General features: G+C 51.3%; 1 protein-coding gene and 1 long non-coding RNA gene across 4 annotated transcripts; one reads left to right on the top strand and one right to left on the bottom strand.

Annotated features, from left to right (window-relative positions):
• Positions 1 to 302: 302 nt before the first annotated feature.
• On the bottom strand, positions 303 to 10,876 carry PODNL1 (podocan like 1). Of its 2 annotated transcripts, XM_042249829.2 has the most exons (11): positions 6,732 to 10,876; positions 5,871 to 5,919; positions 5,505 to 5,732; positions 4,674 to 4,767; positions 4,323 to 4,387; positions 4,060 to 4,169; positions 3,348 to 3,504; positions 2,888 to 3,003; positions 1,574 to 2,231; positions 850 to 998; positions 303 to 736 (listed from the first exon to the last, which is right to left on the bottom strand). In XM_042249829.2, exons 2-11 carry the CDS (start codon positions 5,871 to 5,873, stop codon positions 586 to 588), a joined length of 1,731 nt encoding a protein of 576 aa, XP_042105763.1. In that variant the 5' UTR covers positions 5,874 to 5,919; positions 6,732 to 10,876; the 3' UTR covers positions 303 to 585. The 2 variants fall into 2 exon arrangements, with proteins under 2 accessions (XP_042105763.1, XP_027825311.2); XM_027969510.2 differs by lacking the exon at positions 6,732 to 10,876 and having other exon boundaries at positions 5,505 to 5,946.
• Positions 7,794 to 26,800, top strand: LOC105610490 (uncharacterized). 2 transcript variants are annotated; one of them, XR_009600814.1, is made up of 4 exons: positions 7,794 to 12,091; positions 18,540 to 18,632; positions 18,771 to 18,940; positions 26,091 to 26,800. It is a non-coding gene; the product is annotated as an uncharacterized LOC105610490 (long non-coding RNA). The 2 variants fall into 2 exon arrangements; XR_001434646.4 differs by lacking the exon at positions 7,794 to 12,091 and having other exon boundaries at positions 17,564 to 18,632.

The raw sequence follows: 26,800 nt of genomic DNA, 5'->3' as shown, positions 1-26,800 counted from the left end.
CAGGGCCTTGCAAGGCAGCCCTGCTGCTCGTGGGCCCCAGGACCTGGACTAGACTGCCGGATGCACTTAGCATCCCAGAGCTTCAGCTTCCGCTGCTGGATATGGCACGATGAGAGTCCCTGCCACAAGCGGAAGGGCACCTGGTCTGCAGTGAGCACTTGCAAGGGCTAGAGGTGTTTTTCTGTTTGTTTTTTGTTTTTTGGTCACGCTCCAAGACATGCAGGATCTTAGTTCCCCGACCAAGGATTGAACCCACACCTCCTGCAGTGGAAGCGGGGACTCTTGACCACTGGACCACCAGGGAAGGCCGGAGCTAGGCTTTATTGTTGCTTCCATCTGCACAGGCAGTGGGGGAGCGTCCAGCAGAGCCCGAGTTGCCTGTACGCCCAGTGTGCGCGTGGTCTGCTCCAGTCTCCTGGGCTCCCTGGGTGTCTGGGTGGTGGCCCCTCCCAGTGTCCCCACCAGCAGCACAGGATGGGCAGGCCCAGGAGAGCCAGGTCAAGGCCCCAGGTGGGCGCTGTCTCCTTAGTCCATAGCCCAGCAGAGCCTCAGGGATCTGGGCCATTCTACCGGGCTCCTCGAGGCTCAGGGGCCTGCTGCCCGTGGCTGGCGTGGGGCTGTGGGCGGCAGGTGGACCAAGACAGGCTCGGGGTTCCCTGTCGTGTCCACTACGTGCAGGTGCAGGAGGCCCAGGAAGGCCTCAGGTGCGATGCTGGTCATGTGAAGCCTGTTGGCCCTGGACCGAGAGATGGGTATGAGGGCATGTTCCTGGGGAGAGGCCCCCCTGGGCCCGCCCACAGCCCTGCCCTGCGTACCTGGAGTTGCCTAACCCGGCCACCCCCAGGGTACCTGAGGAAGAGGGCACGCAGGCGTGGTGTACTGAGAAAGGCTTCAGGGCCCACGTGGCCGATGCGGTTGCCCTGCAGGTGCAGCTCTTCCAGGGCCTCGGGTAGGTCAGGGGGCACGAAGGACAGCTCATTGTGGCTGAGGTCCAGCACCTGGGCAGGCAAGCAGAGATGGCGCCGTGGTGGCCCCAGGCCCTGGGCCACCTGTTCAGCTAAGCCCCAACCTGCTCCCTTCCCGGGCCCTCATGTACACCCAGCCTGGTTCTTCTGCCCCCTCCCCGCACCTACTTTGTGGCTGCCAAGTCCTGCCCTCCACAGAAGTAAACTGAGTCCCTTCTGGGGCAGGCCTCATTCTAGGTGACGGGGACCCAGACAGGGGGCCACTGATGCAGCCGATCACTCACAAAGACAGTATTGGGTTGACCCAGAAGTTCTTTCGGGTTTTGCCATAACATCTTACGGAAAAGCCTAATGAACTTTGGGGCCAACCCCATTCTTCCCTGGTGGCTCAGACGGTAAGAATCTGCCTGCAATGCAGGAGACCCGGGTTCCATCCCTGGGCCAGGAAGATCTCCTGGAGGAGGGCGTGGCATCCCAGGGCTGGCCTACATACAGTGGGGGCTCTCTTTCTAGCATCTCAAGGCTTTCCAGGGGAGGAGCTGGCCAAGCAGGCAGAGGGGTAAAGGAGCTGCCCTGTGGATAGTATGGCCAACCAGCCTGCCCCTGACCTGCAGGGCTTGCAGCTCATGCCAGGTGCCAGGCCCAATGCCACCCACACGCAGTCGGTTATGTGCCAAACTGAGCTCCTGAAGCTGGTGCAGGCCAGCCAGCGGCTCCGGCTCGAGGACCCGCAGCTGGTTGCGCTCCAGCCGAAGTGTGCGCAGGCCAGCGGGCAGGCCGGAGGGCAGCTGGGTCAGCTGGTTGCCAGCCAGGTCGAGGCTGCGCAGGGCCCGCAGCCGGCGGAAAGCCCGGAGGTGCACGCGGGCGCTGGCCAGGCAGTTGTAGGCCAGGTTGAGCTCGGCCAGTCGGGGCGTGGAGGCCAGGTCACGGGCGCCCAGGGCGGCCACACGGTTGTGGGGCAGCACCAGGGCCCGCAGGCGGCGGGGCAGCGCCTGGGGCACTCGGTCCAGCCTGTTGCCGTAGAGGTGCAGCGTGTGTAGGCCCCGCAGCGGCCGCAGCGCCCCGGCTGGCAGCCCCGTGGCCCCCAGTTGGTTGTGCTGCAGTAGCAGGTAGCGCAGGCCCCGCAGGCCACCCAGCCGGGCTGCCTCCACCCAGCGGATGCGATTGCGGCCCAGATGCAGCACGGCCAGGGTGCGGGGCAGGCCAGCGGGCACCGCAGCCAGCTGGTTGTGGGACAGGTCCAGGTACTCCAGGCGGTGCAGCTTGCTGACAGGAGAGAGAACGGTGGCGTCAGGCTGGGCATCCAGAGTGGAGGCCCCAGATGGATGCTGCAGGGCAGGTTGGGGTGGGGAGAGTTGAGGAGCTGTCCTGAGAGATGTCTGGGCTTTCCAGGTAGCTCAGTGGTCAAGAACCTGCCTGCCAGGGGAGGAGGAGATGCAGGTTCAATCTCTGGGTCAGGAAGATCCCCTGGAGAAGGAAATGGCAACCTACTCTAGTATTCTTGTCTGGGAGAGCCCATGGACAGAGGAGCCTGGTGAGCTACACTCCACAAGGTTGCAAAGAGTCAGACATGACCGAGCATGCAAGCACACACCTGAGAGATGTAAGGTGGAGATTTCAATTTGGGGGTGACGAGCTGAGAGATCTGGGCAGGAAGTAAGTCTGGGGTGACTAGGTCAGAGTTCTGGGTCTGATATCTTCATGTGGCAGCTGTGATGTTGGGTAATAAGACCAAGGCACCAGCTGGTTGGAGGCCAGGTGCTTGGCCAAGCCCGGTACACGGTAGGCACACACCAAATGAGGCCTTGAATTGGCCATAAGGGGGGGTGGTGAAATGGAGGGCTGGGGCTCCCAGATTCTAAGTCCTCAGACCCTACTGCCAGCACGAGCCTACACCCCCCAAACCCCTGTTCAGGCCCCACCTGAACGTGGTAGCATCCAGGCCACTGTCTGTCAGCTGGTTGTGCTGAAGGTAAAGCTCACGGAGGTGGGTCTGGCGGCTCAGGGCTCCTCGGGGCACCTTGGAGATGAGGTTGTTCTGGGAAGGGAGGAGAGAATGAGACAGGGTCCAGGGCTGAGGGCAGTTGGGAGCCACGGGGGCTCCTGAGCAAGGCACAAGGTGTTCTTTTGAGCAAGGCTGCTCAGAGAGAGCCCGTGAGCACCCATGCCAGAGGAAAGGACCCAAAGACACTTTTGACTGCTGGGATGACAAGGGGTCCCCCAGGACAGAGGTGAGGGGCCCCAAGGGGAGTGGGGACGTGGGGGTGGTCGGGCAGAGGGGGCACCTGCAGGGGCTGCTGGGATGACAAAGAGCCCCCCAGGACGGAGGTGCAGGGCCCTGAGGGGAGTGGGGATGTGGGGGTGGTCGCGCAGAGGGGGCACCTGTAGATGGAGCCGCTCCAGCGAGGGTGGCAGGCTGGGCGGCACGTAGCTGAGTTGGTTGCTGGAGAGACTGAGGGTGGCCACCGCCTCAGAGCCGCGGAAGGCGTCAGGGGGCAGGCCGGCGTTGCTCAGCTGGTTGTTGTGGAGGTACACGGACCTGAGGGGAGCCAGGCTCCTGCCACCAGCCCGGCCCCAGCCTTCCCGCCACCCTGTGCCCCAGCTCAGGACAGGCTTCAGAATGTGTGTGTGAGTGTGTGTGTGTGTGGGAGTGGTGTGGGTGTGATTTGTGTGGGTGGGTGTGACTGTGTGAGTGAGTGAATGTTGAGTGTACGTGTGAGTTTGAGTGTATGTGTGAATGTGTGTGTGTGTGTGTGTGTGAGTGGTGTGTGTGTGTTGAGTGTATGTGTGAGTTTGAGTGAGTATGTGAGTGTGTGTGTGTGTTGAGTGTATGGTGTGTGTGAGTGGGTGGGTGGGTTGAGTGAATGTGTGTGAATGCCTGTGTGGGTGTATGCAAGTGTGTGTGTGTGGAGTGTGTGAGTGTGTGCACTCTGCTCCAGTCTGAACTTCTCCAGACAGGGCATCCGGGGCCCTGTCTCCCCCGCCACCCAGAGCCTCCCCAGGGTTGGCTCATGACCCGTCGGACCCCAGGGTGCAGAGGGACCCCAGGCCTACACAAGTCCCAGCGGGGCCTGGGCTGGGCCAGGGGCTATACCTGAGCGCCGGCTTCTCCCCAAATGTGAGCGGGAAGATCTCAGTCACTTCATTGGCAGCCAGATCAGCAACCCGGAGGGAGCGGGGCAGAAACTGGGGGGCCACAGAGAGCTGCGGGAGCACAGCCGCAGTGGTCCCAGTGGCACGCCCGTCCTGCCCCTCCCCGCCTGCCGCCCACCTCCACTCAGCGCTGTGGGACCCCAGCTGGCTGCGCCCTTGCTGGGCCCTGCCTGGGGCGGGGTGGGGGCGTGGCAGGGTGCTCACCTTGTTGTGGGCCACATAGATGTGCTGCAGCTGTGTGAGTGACTCGAAGGCCTCGTCGGGCAGGCCTGTGAGTGAGGTGGGCAGTGAGGGGACCCTCCAGGCGGTGGTGAGGGCGGGGGCAGCCTGTGTTCCCATCCAGCCTGGAGGCTGGCAGAGGCTCCTCCAGGCGCCGCCCCCGCTGTGTCCTCAAAAGCCACAGCCCCCGCCCCCTATTCTCTGAGTTTCCATCCTGCTCAGCAAAGGGCAGTTCTGGGAACTGCCGCAGAGCTGCCCACAGACCTAGCTGGGGAGGGAGAGGGCAGCGGGGACTGGGCTGTGGAGGGGCCTCCTCCCATTGTCCCCCCAACTCACCCTCAGAGGAGATGAGGTTGTTGTGGAGGTTGAGGGTCCGCAGCCCGCTGAGACGTGACAGCTCGTTGTAGGGGAGCTCCTGGAGCTGATTGTTCTGCAGGGCAGGCCGGGGTGGGGGGCGACATTCACACCCTGACCCCTGTGACTCTGAGCCCTCAACAGATGGCCCTTGCAAGCCCTGCTTCTCAGCTTCCCGTCAGCCTAAGCAGGAAGCCTCCACACCCTTTCACCCTGTTGTTTGTTGTTGTTGAGTCGCTCAGTCATATCCGACTTTTTTCTGACCCCGTGGACTACCCCACCAAGTCCCTCTGTCTCTCTGTCCATGGGTTTCTCCAGGCAAGAATACTGGAGTGGGTTGCCATGCCCTCCTCTAGGGGATCTTCCTGACCCAGGGATTGAACTCCCGTCTCCGTCACCTGCTTGGCAGGAGGGTTCTTTACCACTGAACCTTTACCCTGTACTTGATCCCAAAGGCATTACTTCGTAACAACCCCGTAACAAAAAGACACTGACCCCCAACGCCCCATCCACCCCTACAAGTGACCCCGGATGCCTCATTACACTTGACCTCAAGCAGCCCCTTAATCAGCAGACACTGACCCCTCAGACACCCCTTAGCCCCTCCCACTTTCGGCATCTGTGCCCCCCACCTCCTCTCACCTGACTCCTGCACAGACCCCTACGTGCTCATCAAGACCAACTCCCATCTGTGTCACGACCCACAGGCTCAGCTCCTCAGCCCTGCACAGGGACCCCGCACCCCCAACCCCGGCACCCTGCAGGCTCCCCGTCCACACTGGGAGCTGCCCTGCACCCACACGCCGGCCCCACCTGCAGGGAGAGGTGCTGAGCAGCCCTGGTGATGTTGTCCGGGAACACCTGGAGGTCCAGGCCGTCGCAGTCCACCGTGTCGGGCCGGGGGCAGGAGCAGCGTGGGGGGCAGGCCCGGGGTGGGGGCTGGGAGCTCTCCCCCAGGTGGGGGAAGGAGGCGTCATCCTCCATGCCAAGGGCGGGTGGGGAGCCAGGCAGCAGCAGGAGCAGCAGCAATAGGCTCAGTCGCTGGGAGTTGAGGGACAGGTCAGGGTGTCCCCAGACTGGGCACCGGGTCACCATGGCAACGGAAGCATCCCCGCCTGGTGGGGGGTGTGCAGCAGACAGGCAGGCCCCACCCTCCGACCCACCCCTGCCCCACCTTACCATAGCCAGCCCCGCTCTGCCGTCTCGCCCAAACTGCTGACCAGAGTTCCTTAATGGAAACCAGGCGGTCACCTCTGGAGGTTGTGCTGTGGCCGCCACCGACCCCCATCTCACACAAACCCCCCTCTTCCCCCCCAGCCTGTTCCCTCAGGGGCTCAGGGGAGCTGGCCCACCCTTTCCCCGCCCTGCGGAGGGCGGGCAGGCACCGGATGGGGTGGTGAGGACCGGCCAGCCCATCCCCTTGGTCCCACCCGCCTCCCCCAGCCACCCCAGCTCTGCTTGCGTAACCTCGGCCAGCCTGGGCCGGGCCACAGGAGCGAGGAATGCTTGGGGGAAAGCTGAGATTCGCCCTGTCTGGTATTTGGGCCGACCGCAGGAGTAGGGGTGGGGGCAGAGGAGTGGAGGACACTTCAGGGCACAGGAGGGTCCCCAAGGAGCAAGGGCCAGGGCAGGCCCGGGCTCAGCCTGCCGGTCCAGACACCAGCCTGGGGTGCTCCCAGTCAGGCCTGCTATCTGGGCCCCTCCTCCCCTCTGCCAGCTGGACGCACTGGCAGCTAGACTCCCCCTGTACCCAAATGGCCACAGCTGCTGCGGCCAAGAGGAAATTACAAGTATTGAGGCACCAGCCGTGTGGTTAAGGATGTGCGCTCAGTGGCAGCCTGCCTGGGCTTGAACCTGGGCTCTGCCGTCTCTCCGGGCCTTGGTTTCCCACTCTGTAAAGTGGGAGAGTGGTTGTCTTGCCCTCCTGAGTGGGGTAAGGATTCAATAAGATAATGCATAAGAAGGAGATGAGAGAGGTGACTTCCCTGGTGGTCCAGTGGCTAAGACTGTGCTGTCAACGCAGGGGGCGGGCTCGATTACCAGTCAAGGAGCTAGATCCCATGTGCCGCAACTGAGACCCAGCGCAGTCAGACAAATGCTTGAATGTGTTCACGTGCTTGGTCGCTTGGGCATGTCCGACTCTTTGTGACTCTACGAACTGGAGCCTGCCAGGCTCCTCTGTCCATGGGATTCTCCAGGCAAGAATACTGGGGATCTTCCCAACCCAGGGATCGAACCTGCATCTCCTGCATTGGCAGGCGGGTTCTTTGCCACTGAGCCACCAGCGAAATCCAAATGCATGAATTAAAAAAAAAAAGACAAAGGTAAGATAGCACCTAGCACATACCAGGCCCTCAACAGCAGAGTGGCAGCGTGTGCCGAGGGGTGAGGAAGCCCAGCTCTGCCCCAGGTCCCATCCTCCTAGACGTGCCACTTAACGGCAAGACTTCAGACAAGGCATCTCCCTGCCCAAACCTCTGCTTTCCCACACATAACATGAAGATGACAGAAGATCCGTTTTCAAAAGACTGTCACCAGACAGGGACTTCCCTAGTGGTCCAGTGTCTGAGACTCGGAGTTCCCAATGCGCGGGGCCCTCATTTGCTTTCTGATTGGGAAACTGGGTCCCATGTGCCGCAACTGAGAGTTCACATGCCACGACTAAGACCTAGAGCAGCCCAATAAATAAAATGTATGTATTTATTCATTTATTTTTAAGAAAAGAGGCTGTCACAAGACGAAAACCAGATAGTGGGAAGGAAAAAACTAAGCAACTGACCCAAAAGTGCTCAGCTTGGGTGAGAGTGGCTGATGGGCTGCTTAAAGGGCCTGATGGAGGTTGGGGTCTCTCCAAAACAGACGGAGGTAAAGATTTAGTGCCATCACCTCAGAAACAGCAGCTGTAGGGGAGCAGGGGTGTGGCAGAGGGAAGGAAGGAAGCAGTCAGTAATTGAGGAGACAGCACTGGAGTAAGCAACTTGCCCTGGAACTTGTCAACTTCAGCTCTCAAAATCCTGCATCCCAGGAACATTCAGTCCTGGACACACTGGGATGGTTGGTCATTCTCATAATCAAATTTTCACTTGCAGGCAGCTGGAGCTCAGTCCTGCAAGGGAGCCCTGGGAGATCAGAGTCACCCCACAGCAGAGGTGAGAGAGCTGAGGTATTGATCCTCCAACTCCCTCCATTGGTCGCTGGTTGAGGGCTACCCCCAAGGGACCTGAATTCCCTGGCGGTTTGGGTAGAGCAGGTTCCACCCCTAAAGAGATATTAGGGACTTCCCTGGTGATCTGGTGGTTAAGAATCCGCCTTGCAATGCAGGGGACACAGGTTCGATCCCTGGTCAGGGTACTAAGATCCCACATGCCACGGGGCAGCAAAGCCAATGAGCCAGAACTACTGAGCTCCAGCACTCTAGGGCCATGAGGAGAGATCCCACATAACACTGAAACTCCCTTGTGTTTCAAGGTCCAGAGCAGCCAAATACAGATAAATATTTTTCTAAATAAAGAGATATGAGATGTTTGCTGGTGTGGCCCGAGGAGGGCATGGTAAGCCCCAGACAGAACCAGCTACAGAGGATTTTCGTCAGGTCATGGGGTGATGGAAGTGAAGTGCATCAGGTCAGTGGGAAGAAAGGACCATGATGTGGAAGAATGATGGACACAGAGAGGGTGTCTGTGTTATTAATCCCTCTTTTACAGAATAAACTTGGACCCAAAGAGGTAGTCATTTACCATGTTTCCTAGAACTGCGTGGCCTCCGGAAATGGGACGCTCAGGGCTAGAAGACAAGATTTAGCTTTAACCAGAAGAGAACAACAGGGCTCCGAGTTCTCCATGTGGGACTGACAAGCACTAGCTTGGACCTTGTGTAGCAGCTTCTTAGTCTCCGTAAGAGAGTAATTAGAGAGTAATAGCGTAAATAAAACGCTGCTGAACGCAACTGGCCAGAACTACTGAACTGATCCTAGCCACAGGGTCATAACAATGAGGACCAGACTATTAATATGTGAACTTCTGGCAGGAAACTCTTAAAGAGGCAAAGGAATAGAGAATCAAGCCAAACTAATGAATACAAACCAAGGTATTTATTAACTCATGAAGAGAAATGTTGAAGGGGCGTCCTTCAGGCATAGCTGGGTCCAGGTGTTAGGGGAAGCACACTGATTGAAACCGCCCACCCTGGCCAGGCACCATAGTAACCATTTGCATGAGTTGTTTTATAACAGGAGATCCTGATAAGGAATACGGAACTAATAAGCCACCACCAACTGGAAGAGTTCGGGAAAGGTTGAAAGGAGACACCGTGTGTCTGTCCACTTCCCAGAATCCCTCTCGCTAGCATCCGTCTTGGCTGAGCAATGCGTGAGCCACCAGGAAAGACCCTGAATTAGAATGATTGGCCAAAGACCACCCGGAAACTAATCCCATCACCATAAAACCCGAGACTGTGAGCCACGCAGCAGAGCAGTTCTCCTGGGTTTCCTTACCCTACTGCTCTCCACCCGGGTGCCCTTCCCAATAGAATCTCTTGCTTTGTCAGCACGTGTCTCCTCAGACAATTCTTTTCCGAGTGTTAGACAAGAGCCCGCTCTTGGGGCCCTGTAGGCGGGGGCCTTCCCCTTCCTACAACAACTGGCGACTATGAAGGGACACCCTCAGTTTTACTGGGGCTGACATCCAGACCGCTCAGGGTACTCCAGGACCAGCTCGCCTGCCAATGGATCTGACCCAGCAGCTGCAAATTGGACTTGTTTGTCCCTGGTCTCTTGACACGGACAACTGGCCAGGGTGCCCCAAATGGGTAAGGAACAACAGATCTTGTTGACCCCTTTTATCTCACCCCTCCTTTCAACCTATCCTAGCCTATCCTATTTTTCCTGTCTCCCCGTCCTGGATGCAGGAATCTGGTTGAAGGGCCTCAGCCTGAGCTGAGGATTGGAGACTGATCACCTCCTCTTGGCAGAGAACTCGAATTTCGGTTCTGGTAGGGCTGAGCTCCACTCCTCCCTTCTCTGGAGGCCAAGGGGAAAGTCCCATAATGCCTGGGTATCTGCAGGTGGCAGGAGACGTTTTTTCTTCTCTCTCTCCGCCACTCTTAGAGCTTTGTCTCTTCCCACTCCTCTCTCAGCCTGGCCTCTTTTCCTCTCTTTGAAGATCCAAGTTATTTCCATTTACTCAGTCTGTCAATACTGGGACCTGAAGTGCTGGGTCTTTGCAAGAGATTTTCTGAGAGGCTATGCTCTCTGCTTCCCATTAGCTGTGCTTCTTGTTCTTGGGGAGACAATCGGGCATTAGAAGCCCTCCGTCGGGTGCCCTGTTTCTATAAATTCAGCTGTTTAATTGAGCATTTGGCTGAGTGCTTCCACGTGGAAGTGATTGACGGGGTTCAGTATAGTCGCCCCTGGTCTTGGGTGAAAATCAACACCCTAGGACACATCCTTAGGGGTTAATTCACCTTTCGGGACCAGCCCTACAGCCCCATTGATTGTGCTTACTACTGAACATTTCCTTTGGCGCATATACAATCAGGCAATTTGGGACCAGGAAAGAGCTTACAATCTCTCTAGAGTCAGATATAGGGGCATCCACCCCAATACTGGTCTCCTGGGAACCAGATATAAACTATACCATCGCTAAAATGGGAAATAAGCCTAGCTTCCCTTTAGACACCCTGCTGGGTTGTCTTTTGGGCTACTGGGAGGGATACCAACTGGAAGGGCTAAAAAAGAAAAAAACTTATCAAATACTGTACTCAATACTGGCCTACTTACTCCCTGGGAGGAGGGGAAAAATGGCCCCAGTCGGGATCACTTGGATACAACACCATTTTACAGCCCAGTCTATACTGCAATCGCGAGGGTAAATACAAGGAAGTTCCCTATGTCCAGGCCTTTATGGCCCTCTACCAGGATTCCGAAAAAAGGGAAAATATAAGCTTGAGGACTTTGATAAATGCTCTTCCAAAATCCTTTTAGCAAGGTCTGAAACAGATCCCCTTGACTGTCTTGACCTCCTCTGCTTCAGCAGAGGAGGTCAAGGGGAAAGGAGGGTCAGACATGCCTGGAGGTCACGAGCCTGGACCCGGAAGTCGGGAGGCTAGGCCCAGAAGTCACGAGGCTGGGCCCGGAAGTTATGAGATCTGAAGGGAAGTCACTCACAATCGCCTCCGCTCCTCCTCCATGTGCCTCCTCCCCCATGGGGTTACCATCAGGAAGTAAGCTTCGTCCTCCACAGAAGGAAAGGTCATCCTCAGACAAAATCTGCCCCCTAAGAGAGGCACCAGACAGGGAAGGGGGATCTACGCATGTCCATGTTCTGTTCTCTGTGCAAGACATTACCCAATGCAAGGAACAACTGGGCTCATATTCTGAGAACGCCCCAAAATTTAAGGATAAATTTGAGTGTCTTAGCCTTAACTTCTTCCTCACCTGGAGGGATATAATGGTCATCCTCACCTGGTGTTGTAATGATGAGGAAAAACTCGAATCCTGGATCAGGCTAGAAAAGTGGCTGATGAGAGACAGCGGGTAGATGTCAGTCTGGCCCCTGCCGAAGAGGCAATTCCAGAGCCAGACTGGGATCCTAATACAAGGGCAGGAAAGGAATCCTTAAGACACCTCATTACTTGCCTACTACAGGAAATGACCCAGGGTGTCCGAAAGGTTGTTAATTATAATAAAAGAGGTTACACAGGAAGAAAATGAAAATCCAGCCCTTTTTTTGGGCAGACTCACAGAAGCCTTTAAAAACGTTACCGAGACAGATCTAAAGAGTATGGAAGGAAGTGTCCTGTTGGGCCATTCCTTCATAACCCAGGCAGCCGCAGACATAAGGAGAAAATTACAAAAATTAGGAAAAGGACCAGAGACCCCAATTTCCGGTTTGGTGGAGGAGGCAAATAGGGTGTTTTTGAATAGGGACTGGGAGAAGGAAGCAAAAAGGGAGCAAAGGAAGCCCGAAAAGATAGGAGAATAGGCAGACCCAGGCCTTGGCCCAACAACAGGCTAAAATCCTGGCCTTGATTCATCCTGCCACTATGCGAGAGTCCCGGGGAAAGCAAAGAAGAAACAAGGATCTTAACAGTCCGCCGAGGCTGAGACGCACCTGGTGTGCCTGTTGCAAAGAGGATGGGCATTGGGAAAGGGAGTGCCCATATCGCTGCTCCCTTAGTACTCTTGCCTGGAGAATCTCATGGACAGAGGAGCCTGGTGGGCTACAGTCCACGGGGTCCCAAAGAGTCGGACACGACTGAGCGACTTCACTTTCACTTTCCCTGTTCATCCTGGGCTACCGGACTGACGGACTGACGGTGCCCAGTGGCTTGAGAAACTCCCGCAAATGGTGAGGTCCAGATCACTCCTCTCGACCGCCCCGCTGGGTGACTACATACAGAAGGTAAGGATGCGAACTTTCTTTCAGACATGGGGGCTGCCTTCTCTGTTCTTCCTTTCCGATTAGGACCTTTAGACTCCCAGACTAAAATGGTGATGGGGTAGATAGAAAACCCCAAGGCCAAAATTTTACTAAGCCCCTCCATTGTAAGGTGGGCAATTGGCAAGGAACCCACCCCTTCTGATACATCCCTAGTTGCCCTGCTCCCCTACTGGGGAGAGAACTTCTTTGCCGCCTCCAGACCAGAGTGACTTGGGGAAAGCTAGAAGTCGATAATTTCCTTTGCATAGTGTCTGAATATTTACAGTCAGATATAGAAAAGGAGGAGTCTGTCCCTTTCTTAGATGAGGTCAATCCCCAGGTGTGGGATGTCTCCAGCCCTGGTCTAGCCATAAACGTTCCACCAGCAAAGATTCTTCTGAGGCCAAATGCTCCTACCCCTGGAAAAGACAATATCCCTTAAACCCAAAAGCTCTTGAGGGTCTTAGACCATTAGTTAACAAATACCGAGATCCAGGAATTCTAATCACCTGTGAGTCTCCCTGCAATACTCCAATCTTGCCTGTTAAAAAACCAGATGGATCTTATCAATTTGTCCAGGATCTAAGCTGTTCTCCTGGGTTCCCTTACCCTACTGCTCTCCACCCAGGTGCCCTTTCCAGTAAAATCTCTTGCTTTGTCAGCACATGTCTCCTCGGACTATTCTTTTCCGAGTGTTAGACAAGAGCCTGCTCTTGGGGCCCTGTAGGGGGGCCTCCCCCTTCCTACAACACAGGGGCTCAAATGACATCTTCAGTATGGAAACTCTCTGTACCTCTCAGCTCTACCAGCAGGCTCCTCTGTGTGGTGCCAAGATATCCCCAGCTTTAGTCCAGCTGAAAGCCCCAAGGTTACACGTCATTGGCCTAGCATTGGTCACATGTCCATCTGGAATCAGTCCCTGTGGCTAGACAGATGGAATGTGATGATTGGTGGGGAATATAACCACCACTCTTGTAAATGACCCACAGGCCTTATCTTCCTGCAACAAATCGCCTTCTCTGTACTGTACTGTGCCCAGCCCGGTTCAGCCCATCCCAGCTCTGCCCTGCCCAAGAGGGAGTTCTACAGGGGTGATAAAGGAGTATGGTCTACCAATGTGGAGCCTGGCAGAATCAAAATGCATGTAGGATTGTGTCTGTATGTGTGGGGATGTTTGCATGAGGAGGGGGTGTTGGTGTCTCTTGGTTTTCCTGGGGCTGTGATCTCAGAGTAAGAAGGACTGTGGGATCAGGGGGACAAAAGATAGTTGCAGGAACACCATGGGAGCTAGGGCAGCAATCTGATCTCATTTTGTTTTTCAACACTTTTTTAAAATTAAAAATTGTTTATTTATTATTTGGCTGTGCCGGGTCTCAGGGGCAGTACAAGAGATCTCTAGTTGCAGCATACAGGATCCTTTAGTCGTGGTGTGTGGGATCAAGTTCCCCAGCTGGGGATTGAACCCTGGCGCCCCTGCCCTGGGAGCATAGAATCTTAGGGCCTGGACCACCAGGAAATTCTTGATCTGGTGTCATTTTGGGTTGGGGGGAAGAAGGGGCAGGGTTGATGTGGGAGGGAGCAAGAAACTGATGGAAAATGTAGTTTCCCAATGAGAAGAGGAAAGGAGGGGTCTTAACTCAGTACCAGTTAATGATCCCAAGGCATACCTTGCGCCTGCCCCTCCTCATCCTCGAATGGCATCCAGTCTTGACTCACAGGCTAAGGCCAAACTCCTCAATCAGCCTTCATCGGATTGATAAGCCCCTCAGGATCTGCACCCAATCCATAAAACTAACTGGTACTTTGCCAGGCCTTATGGCTGCCTGGAATAAAATACTACATTTCCCAGGTTCCCTTGCAGGTAGACAAGGCCTTGCTGCTGTACTGTGCTCAGTCGTGTCTGACTTTGCGACCCCGTGGATTGCAGTCAGCCAGGCTTCTCTGCCCATGGGAGTTTCCAGGCAAGAATACTGGAGTGGGTTGCCATTTCCTCCTCCACAGGATCTGCCCAACCAGGGACTGAACCCGAGTCTCTTGCATCTCCTGCATTGGCAGGTGGATTATTTACCACTGCCACCACCTGGGAAGCCTAGACATGGCCATATGGCTGTGTAAGCAGAAGTGATAGGTGCAACTTTGAGGAAAGGAGGGTGCCTTCTTATTTTCTGGTGGAACATAAATGTGCCATCAGCTGTCTTGGGCCATGACACTGCCTTGGGACTAGAAGCCTCAAATGGTGGAGCAGCAAGATATCGTAGAAGGAGACTGGATCTCACATACCATGGAAGACTGTGCTGTCCATGAACTGACCAATGTTTTAATCCCCTCCTGTTGGCCCTGTTGGAGAAAGAGGGATCACATGCCCTAAATGGTGCAAACACATCAGAGCCCAACACATGGTACCCAACAGGATAGATGAGATCATCCTCAGTTAATTGGTCACACATACTCACAGGCCAGAAGTGGAGGAAGACACTGAGCCATCAGGTGGGGGTGCACTCAGGAGCAGAGTCAAGAAGCAGGGGCTGCAAGGAGATGACCTTGGTAGTGACAAAAGAGTGGGCTAACCTCTGGTTCCCTTCCAAGGATGTGATTGGCTTGTTTGAATAATTCCTGACTGCCGGAGAGGTAAAATGCATTAGGGCAAGGGACCAGACGGGGGACGGCTGCTCTGGCTGATAGAGAAATGAGTCAGGTGGTTGGGGTGGGGGTGCATATCTGACAAAAGTGGAGAAATTTACACTGAAGTCTTAGAGGGGGCCCTGTGAGGGTCAAGAAGGTCAAAACAGCCCATGGAATTTCAGGCCTTTACACATAAGCAACACCAGTTACCTTGACCAGGAGAGAAAAATAGATCTCTCTCTTGGTTAGCCATTTTTATTTTGGATTTTAAACTTTCTTTATATTTCTTATTTTTATTTTTTCTCCCTCTCAACCCCTTACCCCTTTTGGCAGGGAGGAAGGGACGCAGCCTGCGTTTTTGCGGCATCTTAGGTCTCCAACCAGGGATGGAGTCTGTACTACCTAGGGTGGAAGGGCAGAGTCCTAAACACTGGACCACCAGGGTCTAACATTTCCTCAGAGGTTCTATGTTGGTTGCATTTCACAAGTTTTTATATGTAATGTTTTTATTATCATTTAGTTTTGTGTTCTTGAAATTCCATATATACGTGTGTGCGCATATATATATATATATATATTTGGTTTCACAGGTGACTTAGAATTGTGTCCCCTACCCACCACCCATCCTTTTTTAAAAAAAAATTATTTATTTATTTGGCTGCACGGCATGTAGAACCTTAATTCCTGACCGGGGCTTGAACTTGCACCCCTGCATTGGAAGTATAGCATCCTAACCGCTGGACTGCCAGGGAAGTCCCCCCCACACACACACTTTTAATAACTGAACCGAATCCTAGTGGACACAGGAGATATCCACAGAGGTGAGAACTGGAGACGTAGCATGGATGCTGTTCACCAAGAAAAACACGTAGAAGGAGAAGAGAAGGGAGTCAAAGGGAGGACCTTGAAGGATACTTAGGTTTGAGGTGTGGGTGAAAGAGAAGCCCTCGACAGCCACGGAGAAGGAGGGTCAGAAAGGAACCTGAAAGTATCTGGTAAAACGGAAGATGTTGGACTTCCCTGATGGTCCAGTGATAAAAGAATCTGCCTGCCAATGCAGGGGACCTGGGTTCGATCCCTGGTCCAGGAAGATCCCACTTGCTGTGGGGTAATTAAGCCTGTGCCACCACGACTGCTAAGCCTGTGCTCTAGAGTCCGAGAGCCACAGTTATTGCACCCACTGCTGCAACTACTGAAGCCTGTGCACCCTAGCCCATGCTCTGCAACAAGAGAAGCCCCCACAGTGAGAAGCCCATGAAATGTAACTAGAGAAAGCCTGAGTGCAGCAATGAAGACCCAGCACAGACAAAGATAAATAATGTAATTAATTAATTTTTAAAAAAACACCTGAAGATGTGCCTGCCATGTACTGGTTGGTGATGGTTCCTTGTAGGTGTCAAATATAGAATCACATGATAACATTTTATTGGGTCAGGGACACCCAGATTAAATATTCTTGCTGTGCACATCTGTGAGGGTGTTTCCAGAGGAGCTTAGTGTTGGAATCAGTGGACTCAGTAAACCTGATGACCCTCTCCACTGTGCCTGGGCATTGTTCATTCTACGTCATCCCGGAGCAGAACAGAAGATGGAGGAAGGAGACAACCGTGGGTTTTCTCTCATCCTGCCTGCCTGAGCTAGGACATTGGTCTCCTCTTGCCCCAGGACTCGGAGGTGCGCCATCAGCTTCCCTAGTCCTCAGGACTGGAGCTGGAATAACGCCACCAGCTTTCCTGGGTCCTCAGCTTCCAGACCACAGCTTGGGGGCTTCTCATCCTCCATAATCACATAAGTCAACTCTTCAAGGAAATGGCAACCCACTCCAGTGTTCTTGCCTGGAGAATCCCAGGGATGGGGGAGCCTGGTGGGCTGCCATCTCTGGGGGGGTCACACAGTCAGACATGACTGAAGCAACTTAGCAGCAGCAGCAGCAGCAGGAGCATGCTAAATCTCCTCTTATTCATATAGATTTTACATACATAAAATGATATGTATATTTGAAAAAATATATATAGTAACTATTATATATACACAAGCACTATATATACACATTATATGAACACATACAATATTTTATATACATAAAATATTATATATACACATTATATATAATATATATATATACACGCAAACATATACATATATGTGGGCTTCCCTGGTAGCTCAGCTGGTAAAGAATCTACCTGAAATGCAGGAGACCCCAGTTCAGTTCCTGGGTTGGGAAAATCCCCTGGAGAAGGGATAGGCTACCCACTCCAGTATTCTTGGGCTTCCCTGGTAGCTCAGTTGGTAAAGAATCCATCTGCTGTGCAGGAGACCTGGGTTCAATCCCTGGGTTGGGAAGATCCCCTGGAGAAGGGCATGCCAACCCACTCCAGTACTCTTGCCTGGACAATCTCCATGGACTGAGGAGCCTGGCAGGCTGCAGTCCAGGGGGCTGCAAAGGGTCGGACACGACTGAGCGACTAAGCACAGTGCACAATACGTGTGTGTGTGTGTGTGTGTGTGCGCGTGCTGTGCTTAGTCCCTCAGGCATGTCCGACTCTTTGTGACCCCATGGACTGCAGCACGCCAGGCTTCCCTGTCCTTCCCCATCTCCCGGAGCTTGCTCAAAATCAATGTCCACTGAGTCAGTGATGCCATCCAACCATCTCATCCTCTGTCAACCCCTTCTTCCCCTGCCTTCAATCTTTCCCAGCATCAGGGTCTTTCCCAATGAGTCCACTGTTCATATCAGGTGGCCAAAGTATTGGAGATTCAGCTTCAGCGTCAGTCCTTCCAATGAATCGTGTCCAACTCTTTGCAACCCCGTGGACTATACAGTCCATGGAATTCTCCAGGCCAGAATACTGGAGTGGGTAGCCTATCCCTTCTCCAGCAGATCTTCCCAACTCAGGAATTGAACCGGGATCTCCTGCATTGCAAGCAGGTTCTTTACTAATTGAGCTATCAGGGAAACCCAATGAATATTCAGGACTGATTTCCTTTAGTATTGACTGGTTTGATCTCCTTGCAGTCCAAGAGACTGTCAGTCTTCTCCAACACCACAGTTTGAAAGCATCAGTTCTTTGGCCCTCAGCCTTCTTTATGGTCCGACTCTCACATCCACATGACTACTGGAAAAACCGTAGCTTTCACAGAACTTTGTCAGGAAAGTAATGTCTTTGCTTTTTAATACACTGTCTAGGTTTGTCATAGCTTTTCTTCCAAAGGGCAAGCGTCTTAATTTCATGGCTGCAGTCCCCATCAGTAGTGGTTTGGGAGCCCAAGAAAATAGTCTGTCATCGTTTCCATTGTTTCCCCATCTATTTGCCATGAAGTGATGGGACTGGATGCCATGATCTTTGTTTATTTTAATATTGGGTTTTAAGCCAGTTTTTTTCACTCTCCTCTTTCACTTTCATCAAGAGACTCTTTAGTTCCTCTTCGATTTCTGCCATAAGGGTGGTGTCATCTGAATATCTGAGGTTATGGATATTTCTCCAGGCAATCTTGATTCCACCTTGTGCTTCCTCCAGTCCAGCATTTTGCATGATGTACTCTGCATATAAGTTAAATAAACTGGGTGATGGTATACAGCCTTGATATACTCCTTTCCCAATTTGGAACCGACTCTAACTGTTGTTTCTTGACCTGCATACAGGTTTCTTCACATACACACACACACACACACGCACACACACACACACGCTATATATATTATGTGTGTTTATGTAAAATATTGTGTGTGTATATACATATATATGTATTTCCTTGAACTACATGGGTCCACTTATATGGATTTTTTTCCACTGAATTTCTTCAACAGTGTCACACCACGATGGGCCAAATCTGCAGATCCAGAACCTCCAACCTGAAGGGTCAACTGTAAACTTACACACGGATTTTTGACTCTGCAGAGGTATGGCCTCCAACCCCCACAGTATTCAAGGGTCATATATATGTAGAGAGAGAAACAGAGAGAGAGGTGGGGGCAGGCAAGACCATGCTACATCACAAAAGGCTGCAAAGATCAATGACTAAACAACAGTCTCAACAGGTCAGCAGCAGGGTGTCGGAGCCAGAGTCACTCTGGGATCCAGTCCAACAGAGGCCGCACGGACCCGAACAGCAGTCTGTGCACGGCTGGAGCAGATGAAGAGACTCCCTGTCACTTTCTCAGCGCCTCCACTCAGAGGGACCATCTACCCTCCCGCTCCTGTCTCACTGGTGAGCATTCATCACCTGGTCCTGCCTGAATGCAAGGAAGGGAGGAGTGGGGTGAGGAGGTGGGGGTGGGTGGGTAATCGGGGGGAGGGAGAGGAATAAGTGGAATATTTGCAGTATTATCCCCTCTGTGACACACGAGGACCAGCCATCTCTTCTTACATAGCCCTCGACATGTCCACGCAAAAAATGTTCCCTGCAGAGTCATTAAACAGAGCAAAAACTCTCTGTCGCCCTCCATCCCACAAAGCTAGCAATTTCACATCACTTTCTCAGAGAACCCCCTCACCAAATCCCCTGATCAGAAGCAGGTTTTTTTTTTTTTTTCTTCCACTGTTTCTTCTTCCTGGCATTTCTCACATTCTGATTTATATATTTGCCCACTGTCCATCTCCCCCACCTGAGTATCAGCTCTACAGAGGTAGGCACTTGGCCAGAGTCACTGCTGTGTCCCCAGACCGAGAACAGGGCCTCTTACATATCAGGTGGTCAGTGAAAAAAGGAGAAATATCAATAACCTCAGATATGCAGATAACACCACCCTTATGGCAGAAAGTGAAGAGGAGCTAAAAAGCCTCTTGATGAAAGTGAAAGAGGAGAGTGAAAAAGTTGGCTTAAAGCTCAACATTCAGAAAACAAAGATCATGGCATCTGGTCCCATCAGTTCAGGGAAATAGATGGGGAAACAGTAGAAACAGTGCCAGACTTTATTTTTTGGGGCTCCAAAATCACTGCAGATGGTGATTGCAGCCATGAAATTAAAAGACGCTTACTCCTTGGAAGAAAAGTTATGACCAACCTAGATAGTATATTCAAAAGCAGAGACATTACTTTGCCGACTAAGGTCCGTCTAGTCAAGGCTATGGTTTTTCCTGTGGTCATGTATGGATGTGAGAGTTGGACTGTGAAGAAGGCTAAGTGCTGAAGAATTGATGCGTTTGAGCTGTGGTGTTGGAGAAGACTCTTGAGAGTCCCTTGGACTGCAAGGAGATCCAACCAGACCATTCTGAAGGAGATCAACCCTGGGATTTCTTTGGAAGGAATGATGCTAAAGCTGAAGCTCCAGTACTTTGGCCACCTCATGCCGAAGAGCTGACTCATTGGAAAAGACTCTGATGCTGGGAGGGATTGGGGGCAGGAGGAGAAGGGGACGACTGGGGATGAGATGGCTGGATGGCATCACTGACTCGATGGACATGAGTCTGAGTGAACTCCGGGAGTTGGTGACGGAGAGGGAGGCCTGGCGTGCTGCGATTCATGGGGTCGCAAAGAGTCGGACACGACTGAGCGACTGAACTGATCTGAACTGAAGAGGGGAAGAGTAGGACTTTCTTGCGGTCCAGTAGTTGAGAGTCTGCCTGCCAATGCAGGGTATATAAGTTCCGGAGGACTTCACTCGCCTAGGGGCAGCTAAGTCTGTGAGCCACAAATACGGAGACCCAGCTCGAGAGCCTGCGCTCCACAAGAGTATGTGTGTGCTTAGTCACTCAGTCTTGTCCGGCTCTTTGCGACCCCATGGACTGTAGCCTGTCGGGCTCTTTTGTGCATGAGATTTCCCAGGCAAGAATACTGGAGTGGGTTGCCATTTCCTTCTCCAGGGGGTCTTCCTGACCCAGGAATCAAACCTGTGTCTCCCGTGACTCCTGTACTAGTAGGAAGATTCTTTACCGCGGCACCATGTGAAGCCCGAGCCCCGCAACTAGAGGTCCCCCTGCTTGCTGCACTCAGAGAAAGCCCACTCATAGCATCAGAGACCTAGCACAGCCATAAACGCATAAATAGAAAAAGAGAGGGGAATAGATAAATAGACCAAAAAAAAAAGTCTCCTACTGAAATAATAGGCAAACAGATCTTGGATCCACCGCGGGCTTTATCTACATATACGCTATTCATTTCTCCCTGGGGCTGTTGTAACCAAGGGTCACAAACTGGATGGCTTTAAACAGCAGCAATGGATTCATTTCAGAAGTCCAAATTATTTATTTGGACTTGGGGAGGCTAGAAGTCCGAAGTCAAGGTGTTGGCAGGCTTGGTTTGTTTTGGAAACTACTTGTTTGTCTCTCTTCCAGTCTCCAGTGGTTTCTGGCAATCTTTGCCATTCCCAGTGTTTCTAGCTCTGTCTCCCAAGTCCCTGCCTTGGTTTCCACGTGGCCTTTTCCTCTCTATTTGTGTGTGTCTGTCTATGCGTCTCCTCTTCTGTCTCTTTTAAGGACACTGGTCACTGGATTTAGGGCTAATCCAGGATAACCTCAAGATCCTTAATTTAATTACATCTCTCTCTCTCTCCTTTTTTTTTTCCACAATAAAGTCATGGTCACATGTTCCGGGGTTAGGATGTCAGCACATCTGTTTGTGGATCACCATTCAACCACTACATGGATTAGAGTGAGGAGAGCTAACACGAAGACAAAAACGTTGCAGAGTGAGGCTAACAATCACAGTCATTTTCATAAACGAAATATTTTCATGAGCTGGTTGTCTCAGGGGGGAGAACTGGGTGGCTGGGGCTGAGAGGAGAGCTGGGCCTTGCCACGTTACATACTCGTATATCTGTTGAATAAAAAATGTGACTGAAGGCTTCCCTGGTGGCTCGGTGATAAAGAATCTGCCTTCCAGTGCAGGAGACATGGGTTCAGTCCCTGGTCCAGGAAGATCCCACAGGCTGCTGAGCAACTAAGCCCTGTGACACAGCTATTGGGCCTGTGCTCTAGAGCCCAGGAGCTGCAACTGTTGAAGCCCATGCGCCTAGAGCCTGTGCTCCACAAGAGAAGCCACAGCAGTGAGAAGCCCCTGCACGGCACCGAGAGAGCAGCTCTGCTTGCCACAGCCGGAGAAAAGCCCATGCAGCCTGAAGACCCAGCGCAGCCCAAAGTAAATAATAAAGTCATGCTGAGTCGCTTCAGTCGTGTCCGACGCCTTGCGAACCCATGGGCTGTAGTCCGCCAGGCTGCTCTGACCATAGGATTCTTCAGGCAAGAATACTGGAGTATTTTCTTCTCCAAATAAAGTCAATGCATCTTAAAAGTTTGATTGAGGTAGGTATGGCATATAATACAAATGAAAATATGGCAAACATATATGAATCAGAACTCATTTCTGAAACTGGAGATTATTATACTAAGTGAAATAAGCCAGAAAGAGAAAGACAAATAGCATACGATGTCACTTATATGTGGAGTCTAAAATATGACGCAAATCAACCTATCTATGAAACAGAAAGGTCTATGTGACCATTCAATGTCACAGTAATCCCGGTCTATGCCCCCAGTCAATAATGCTGGAGAAGAGACTGGAAAAGCTTTAAGTGAACGGTTCTATGAAGACCTATAAGACCTTCTAGAACTAACACCCAAAAAAGATGTCCTTCTCATGATAGGGGACTGGAATGCAAACGTAGGAAGTCAAGAGACACCTGGAGTAACAAATTTGGCCTTGGAGTACAAAATGAAGCAGGGCAAAGGCTAACAGAGTTTTGCCAATAGGACACCCTGCTCATAGCAAACACCCTCTTCCCACAACACAAAACTCTACACATGGACATCACCAGATGGTCAGTACAGAAATCAGATTGATTATCTTTGCAGCCAAAGATGGAGAAGCTCTATACAGTCAGCAAAAACAAGACCAGGAGCTGACTGTGGCTCAGATCATGAACTCCTTATTGTCAAATTCAGACTTAAATTGAAGAAAGTAGGAAAACCACTAGATCATTCAGGTGTAACCTAAATCAAATCCCTTACGATTATACAGCAGAAGTGACAAATAGATTCAAGGGGTTAGACCTGAGAGAGTGCCTGAAGAACTAGACGGAGGGTCATGACACTCTAGAGGAGACAGGGATCAAGATTATCCCCAAGAAAAAGAAATGCAAAAAGGCAAAATGGTTGTCTGAGGATGTCTTACAAATAGCTGAGAAAGAAGAGAAGCTAAAGGCAAAGGAGAAAAGGAAAGATATACATATTTGAATGCAGAGTTCCAAAGAATAGCAAGGAGAGATAAGAAAGCCTTCCTCAGTGATCAGTGCAAAGAAATAGAGGAAAACAATAGAATGGAAAACACTAGAGATCTCTTCAAGAAAATTAGAAATACCAAGGGAACACTTCATGCAAAGATGGGCACAATAAAGGATGGAAATGTATGGACCTAACACAAGCAAGCCTTAGGGAGCATCACTACAAACAAAGCTAGTGGAGGTGATGGAATTCCAGTTAAGCTATTTCAAATCCTAAAAGATGATGCTGTGAAAGTGCTGCACTCAATATGCCAGCAAATTTGGAAAACTCAGCCGTGGACACAGGACTGGAAAAGGTCAGTTTTCATTCCAATCCCCCGGAAAGGCAATGCCAAAGAATGCTCAAACTATCACACAACTGCACGCATCTCACATGCTAGTAAAGTAATGCTCAAAATTCTCCAAGCCAGGCTTCAACAATATGTGAACCATGAACTTCCAGATGTTCAAGCTGGTTTTAGAAAAGGCAGAGGAACCAGAGATCAAATTGCCAACATCTGCTGGATCATGGAAAAAGCAAGAGAGTTTCAGAAAAACATATATTTCTGCTTTATTGACTATGACAAAGACTTTGACTGTGTGGATCACAATAAACTGTGGAAAATTCTGAAAGAGATGGGAATACAGACCACCTGACCTGCCTCTTGAGAAACCTATATGCAGGTCAGAAAGCAACAGTTAGAACTGGACATGGAACAACAGACTGGTTCCAAATAGGAAAAGGAGTATGTCAAGACTGTATATCATCACCCTGCTTATTTAATTTATATGCAGAGTACATCATGAAAAATGCTGGGCTGGAAGAAGCACAAGCTGGAATCAAGTTTGCCAGAAGAAATATCAATCACCTCAGATATGCAGATGACACCACCCTTATGGCAGAAAGTGAAGAGGAACTAAAAGCCTCTTGATGAAAGTGAAAGAGGAGAGTGAAAAAGTTGGCTTAAAGCTCAACATACAAAAAACTAAGATCATGGAATCCAGTCCCATCACTTCATGGCAAATAGACGGGGAAACAGTGGAAACAGTGTCAGACTTTATTTTTCTGGGGCCCAAAACCACTGCAGATGGTGATTGCAGCCATGAAATTAAAAGACGCTTACTCCTTGGAAGGAAAGTTATGACCAACCTGGACAAAATATTAAAAAGCAGAGACATTACTTTGCCAACAAAGGTCTGTCTCATCAAGGCTATGGTTTTTCCAGTGGTCATGTATGGATGTGAGAGTAGAACCATAAAGAAAGCTGAGCACTGAAGAACTGATACTTTGAACTGTGGTGTTGGAGAAGACTCTTGAGAGTCCCTTGGACTGCAAGGATATCCAACCAGTCCATCCTAAAGGAGATAAGCCCTGGGATTTCTTTGGAAGGGCTGATGCTGAAGCTGAAACTCCAGTACTTTGGCCACCTGATGCGAAGAGCTGACTCATTTGAAAAGACCCTGATGCTGGGCAAGATTGAGGGCAGGAGGAGAAGGGGACAACAGAGGATGAGATGGTTGGATGGGATCACTGACTCAATGGAACTGAGTTTGAGTGATCTCCGGGAGTTGGTGATGGACAGGGAGACCTGGCGTGCTGTGATCCATGGTGTCGTGAAGAGCTGGACACACACACACAAAAGAGCTGGACACAACTGAGTGACTGAACTGAACTGTATGCAATATGCATATGAATTGTTCATATTTATTAGAAATAAACAGTTCATATACAGGTTTGGTCACAGTAAATTATAGTGACTTCTTTTAAGGTGGGAGGCTGCACTGGGTCTTCATTGTGGCACACAGGCTTTCTCTAGTTGCAGTGTGAGGGGGCTTCTGTAGCTGTGCAGCACGGGCTCTAGAGTGAGCACACTTGGCAGTTGTAGCATGCGGGCTTAGCTGCTCAGCGGCATGTGGACTCTTAGTTCCCTGATCAGGAGTTGAACCCGAGTCCCCTGCATTAGAAGGTGGTTCTTAACCACTGGACCTCCAGGGAATTCCCAACAGTGGCTTCTTAAGGTCATCTTGTATCCTTTCGATCCCATTCTTGTCTCTGCCCCAACAGATGGACCCCTACTCAGAACCTACCACATCTTTCTGTGGGTCTACATATACAGTAGAATCTGCATATCTTAAGCGTGTGTCAACCACAAGTCCCTGGAAGCTGTAACACTGCCGTGTTGGGAGAAGGAGACACAGAGAGGGTACCAAGCTTTGGGCAGGAGGCTTCCCAGGGGAGGTTACATCTTTTTTTTCAGCTAGAATATGGATACCTTTCTTGGCTGGGGTGCTCCCAGCATGGATCAATGACACCAGACTGCTGTGTTTCTTACCTGGTAAAGGACACATGTGAAGCAGTCTGACAATGTCAAGTGTTGGTAAGGATGTGGAGCAACTGGAATGCTCACACACTGTTGTTACGGGTGTAGATGGATACAACCACTTTGGAATAACAATTTGACACATACCAGCAATTCCACTCCAATGTATGACCTCAGATAAACTCTTGCACAGGTTCTCTGGGAGATATGTACAAGAGGGCTCAGAGAAGCACTGATCATGCTTTGATGATCAAGCATTGATCATTGATCGTGTTTCCTCAAACTGGAAACAGCCGCACTTTCTACTGACAGGACAATGGAGAACTATGGTGCATTCGCTACATGGTAGTGAAAACAAGGGCTTCTCAAATGGCTGGTGCTAATGGTGAAGAACCCGCCTGCCAGTACAGGACACATAAGAGACACAGGTTTAATCCCTGGGTTGGGAAGATCCTCTGGAGAAGGAAACGGCACCCCATTCCAGTATTCTTGCCTGGATACTCCCATAGACAGAGAGCCTGGTGGGCTATAGTCTATGGGGTCACAAAGAGTTAGATATGGCTGAAGCAACTTAGTACAGTGAAAACAGACACACCTCCAACTACAGACAATATGGATGAATCACAGGAGCGTATTGCTGAGCGAAAAAAGCAAATCAAAAGGCCCACCATTATGAATTCATTTGTATAAAAGTACAAAGCAGGCAAAATAAACACTGTGTTCTTTAGGGATAAAACATAATGAGAATGGTAGGACAAAATTCTAGGATGTTGTTACCTTGACAGGGAATAAACAGAAGGGGATTGTCAGTGATATTGACAATATTTTTACTTTTGTACAGGGCATATGTATGTGCTACGTTGACTCCAACCTCAGCACATCATCTGAATGGAAAGCACGAAAGAATTCAAGTAAGAACTGCCCAGCTGAATCAGGCCAACTCTTAGGATTGTAAGAGATAGTAATGCTAAATGACTAGGACTTCCCTGGTGGTCTAGCAGTTAAGAACCTGCCATGTAATGCAGGAGACACGGCTTCCATCCCTGGCCTGGGAGGATTCCATGGGCCTTGGAGCAACCAAGCTTGTGGACCACAACTATTGTTGAGTCAGTGCTCTCGATCCCAAGAACTGCAACTACTAAGCTCTCGCGCCGCAACTACTGAAGCCCTCTCCCCTTAGAACCTGTGCTCAACAACAAGAAAAGCCACCGTGATGAGAAGCCCGTGCATTGCAACTAGAGAGCAGCTCCCACTTGCCACAACTAGAGAACAGCCTGCACATGGACAGAGATACGTATATATGAGTCCACCTTGCAATGCAAGGGACGCGACTTCAGTGCCTGGTTAGTGAACTAAGATCCCACATGCTGTGGAGCGACTAAGGCTGCGTGCCACAACTACTGAAGCCCACCTGCTCTGGAGCTCACATGCCACAGCTAGACAGTCCGTGTGCTGCAAAGAAAGATCCTGCATGATGTAGCGATGAAGAGGCTGCGTGCCACAACCAAGACCTGACCCAGTCAAATAAATACATAAATATATTTTTTAAAA

This window comes from Ovis aries, chromosome 5, assembly GCF_016772045.2.
Source record: "Ovis aries strain OAR_USU_Benz2616 breed Rambouillet chromosome 5, ARS-UI_Ramb_v3.0, whole genome shotgun sequence".
In the NCBI taxonomy this organism is placed as follows: domain Eukaryota; kingdom Metazoa; phylum Chordata; class Mammalia; order Artiodactyla; family Bovidae; genus Ovis; species Ovis aries.
Note: the sequence above shows the minus strand (reverse complement) of the source record. Positions and strands in the feature narration are given on the sequence as shown.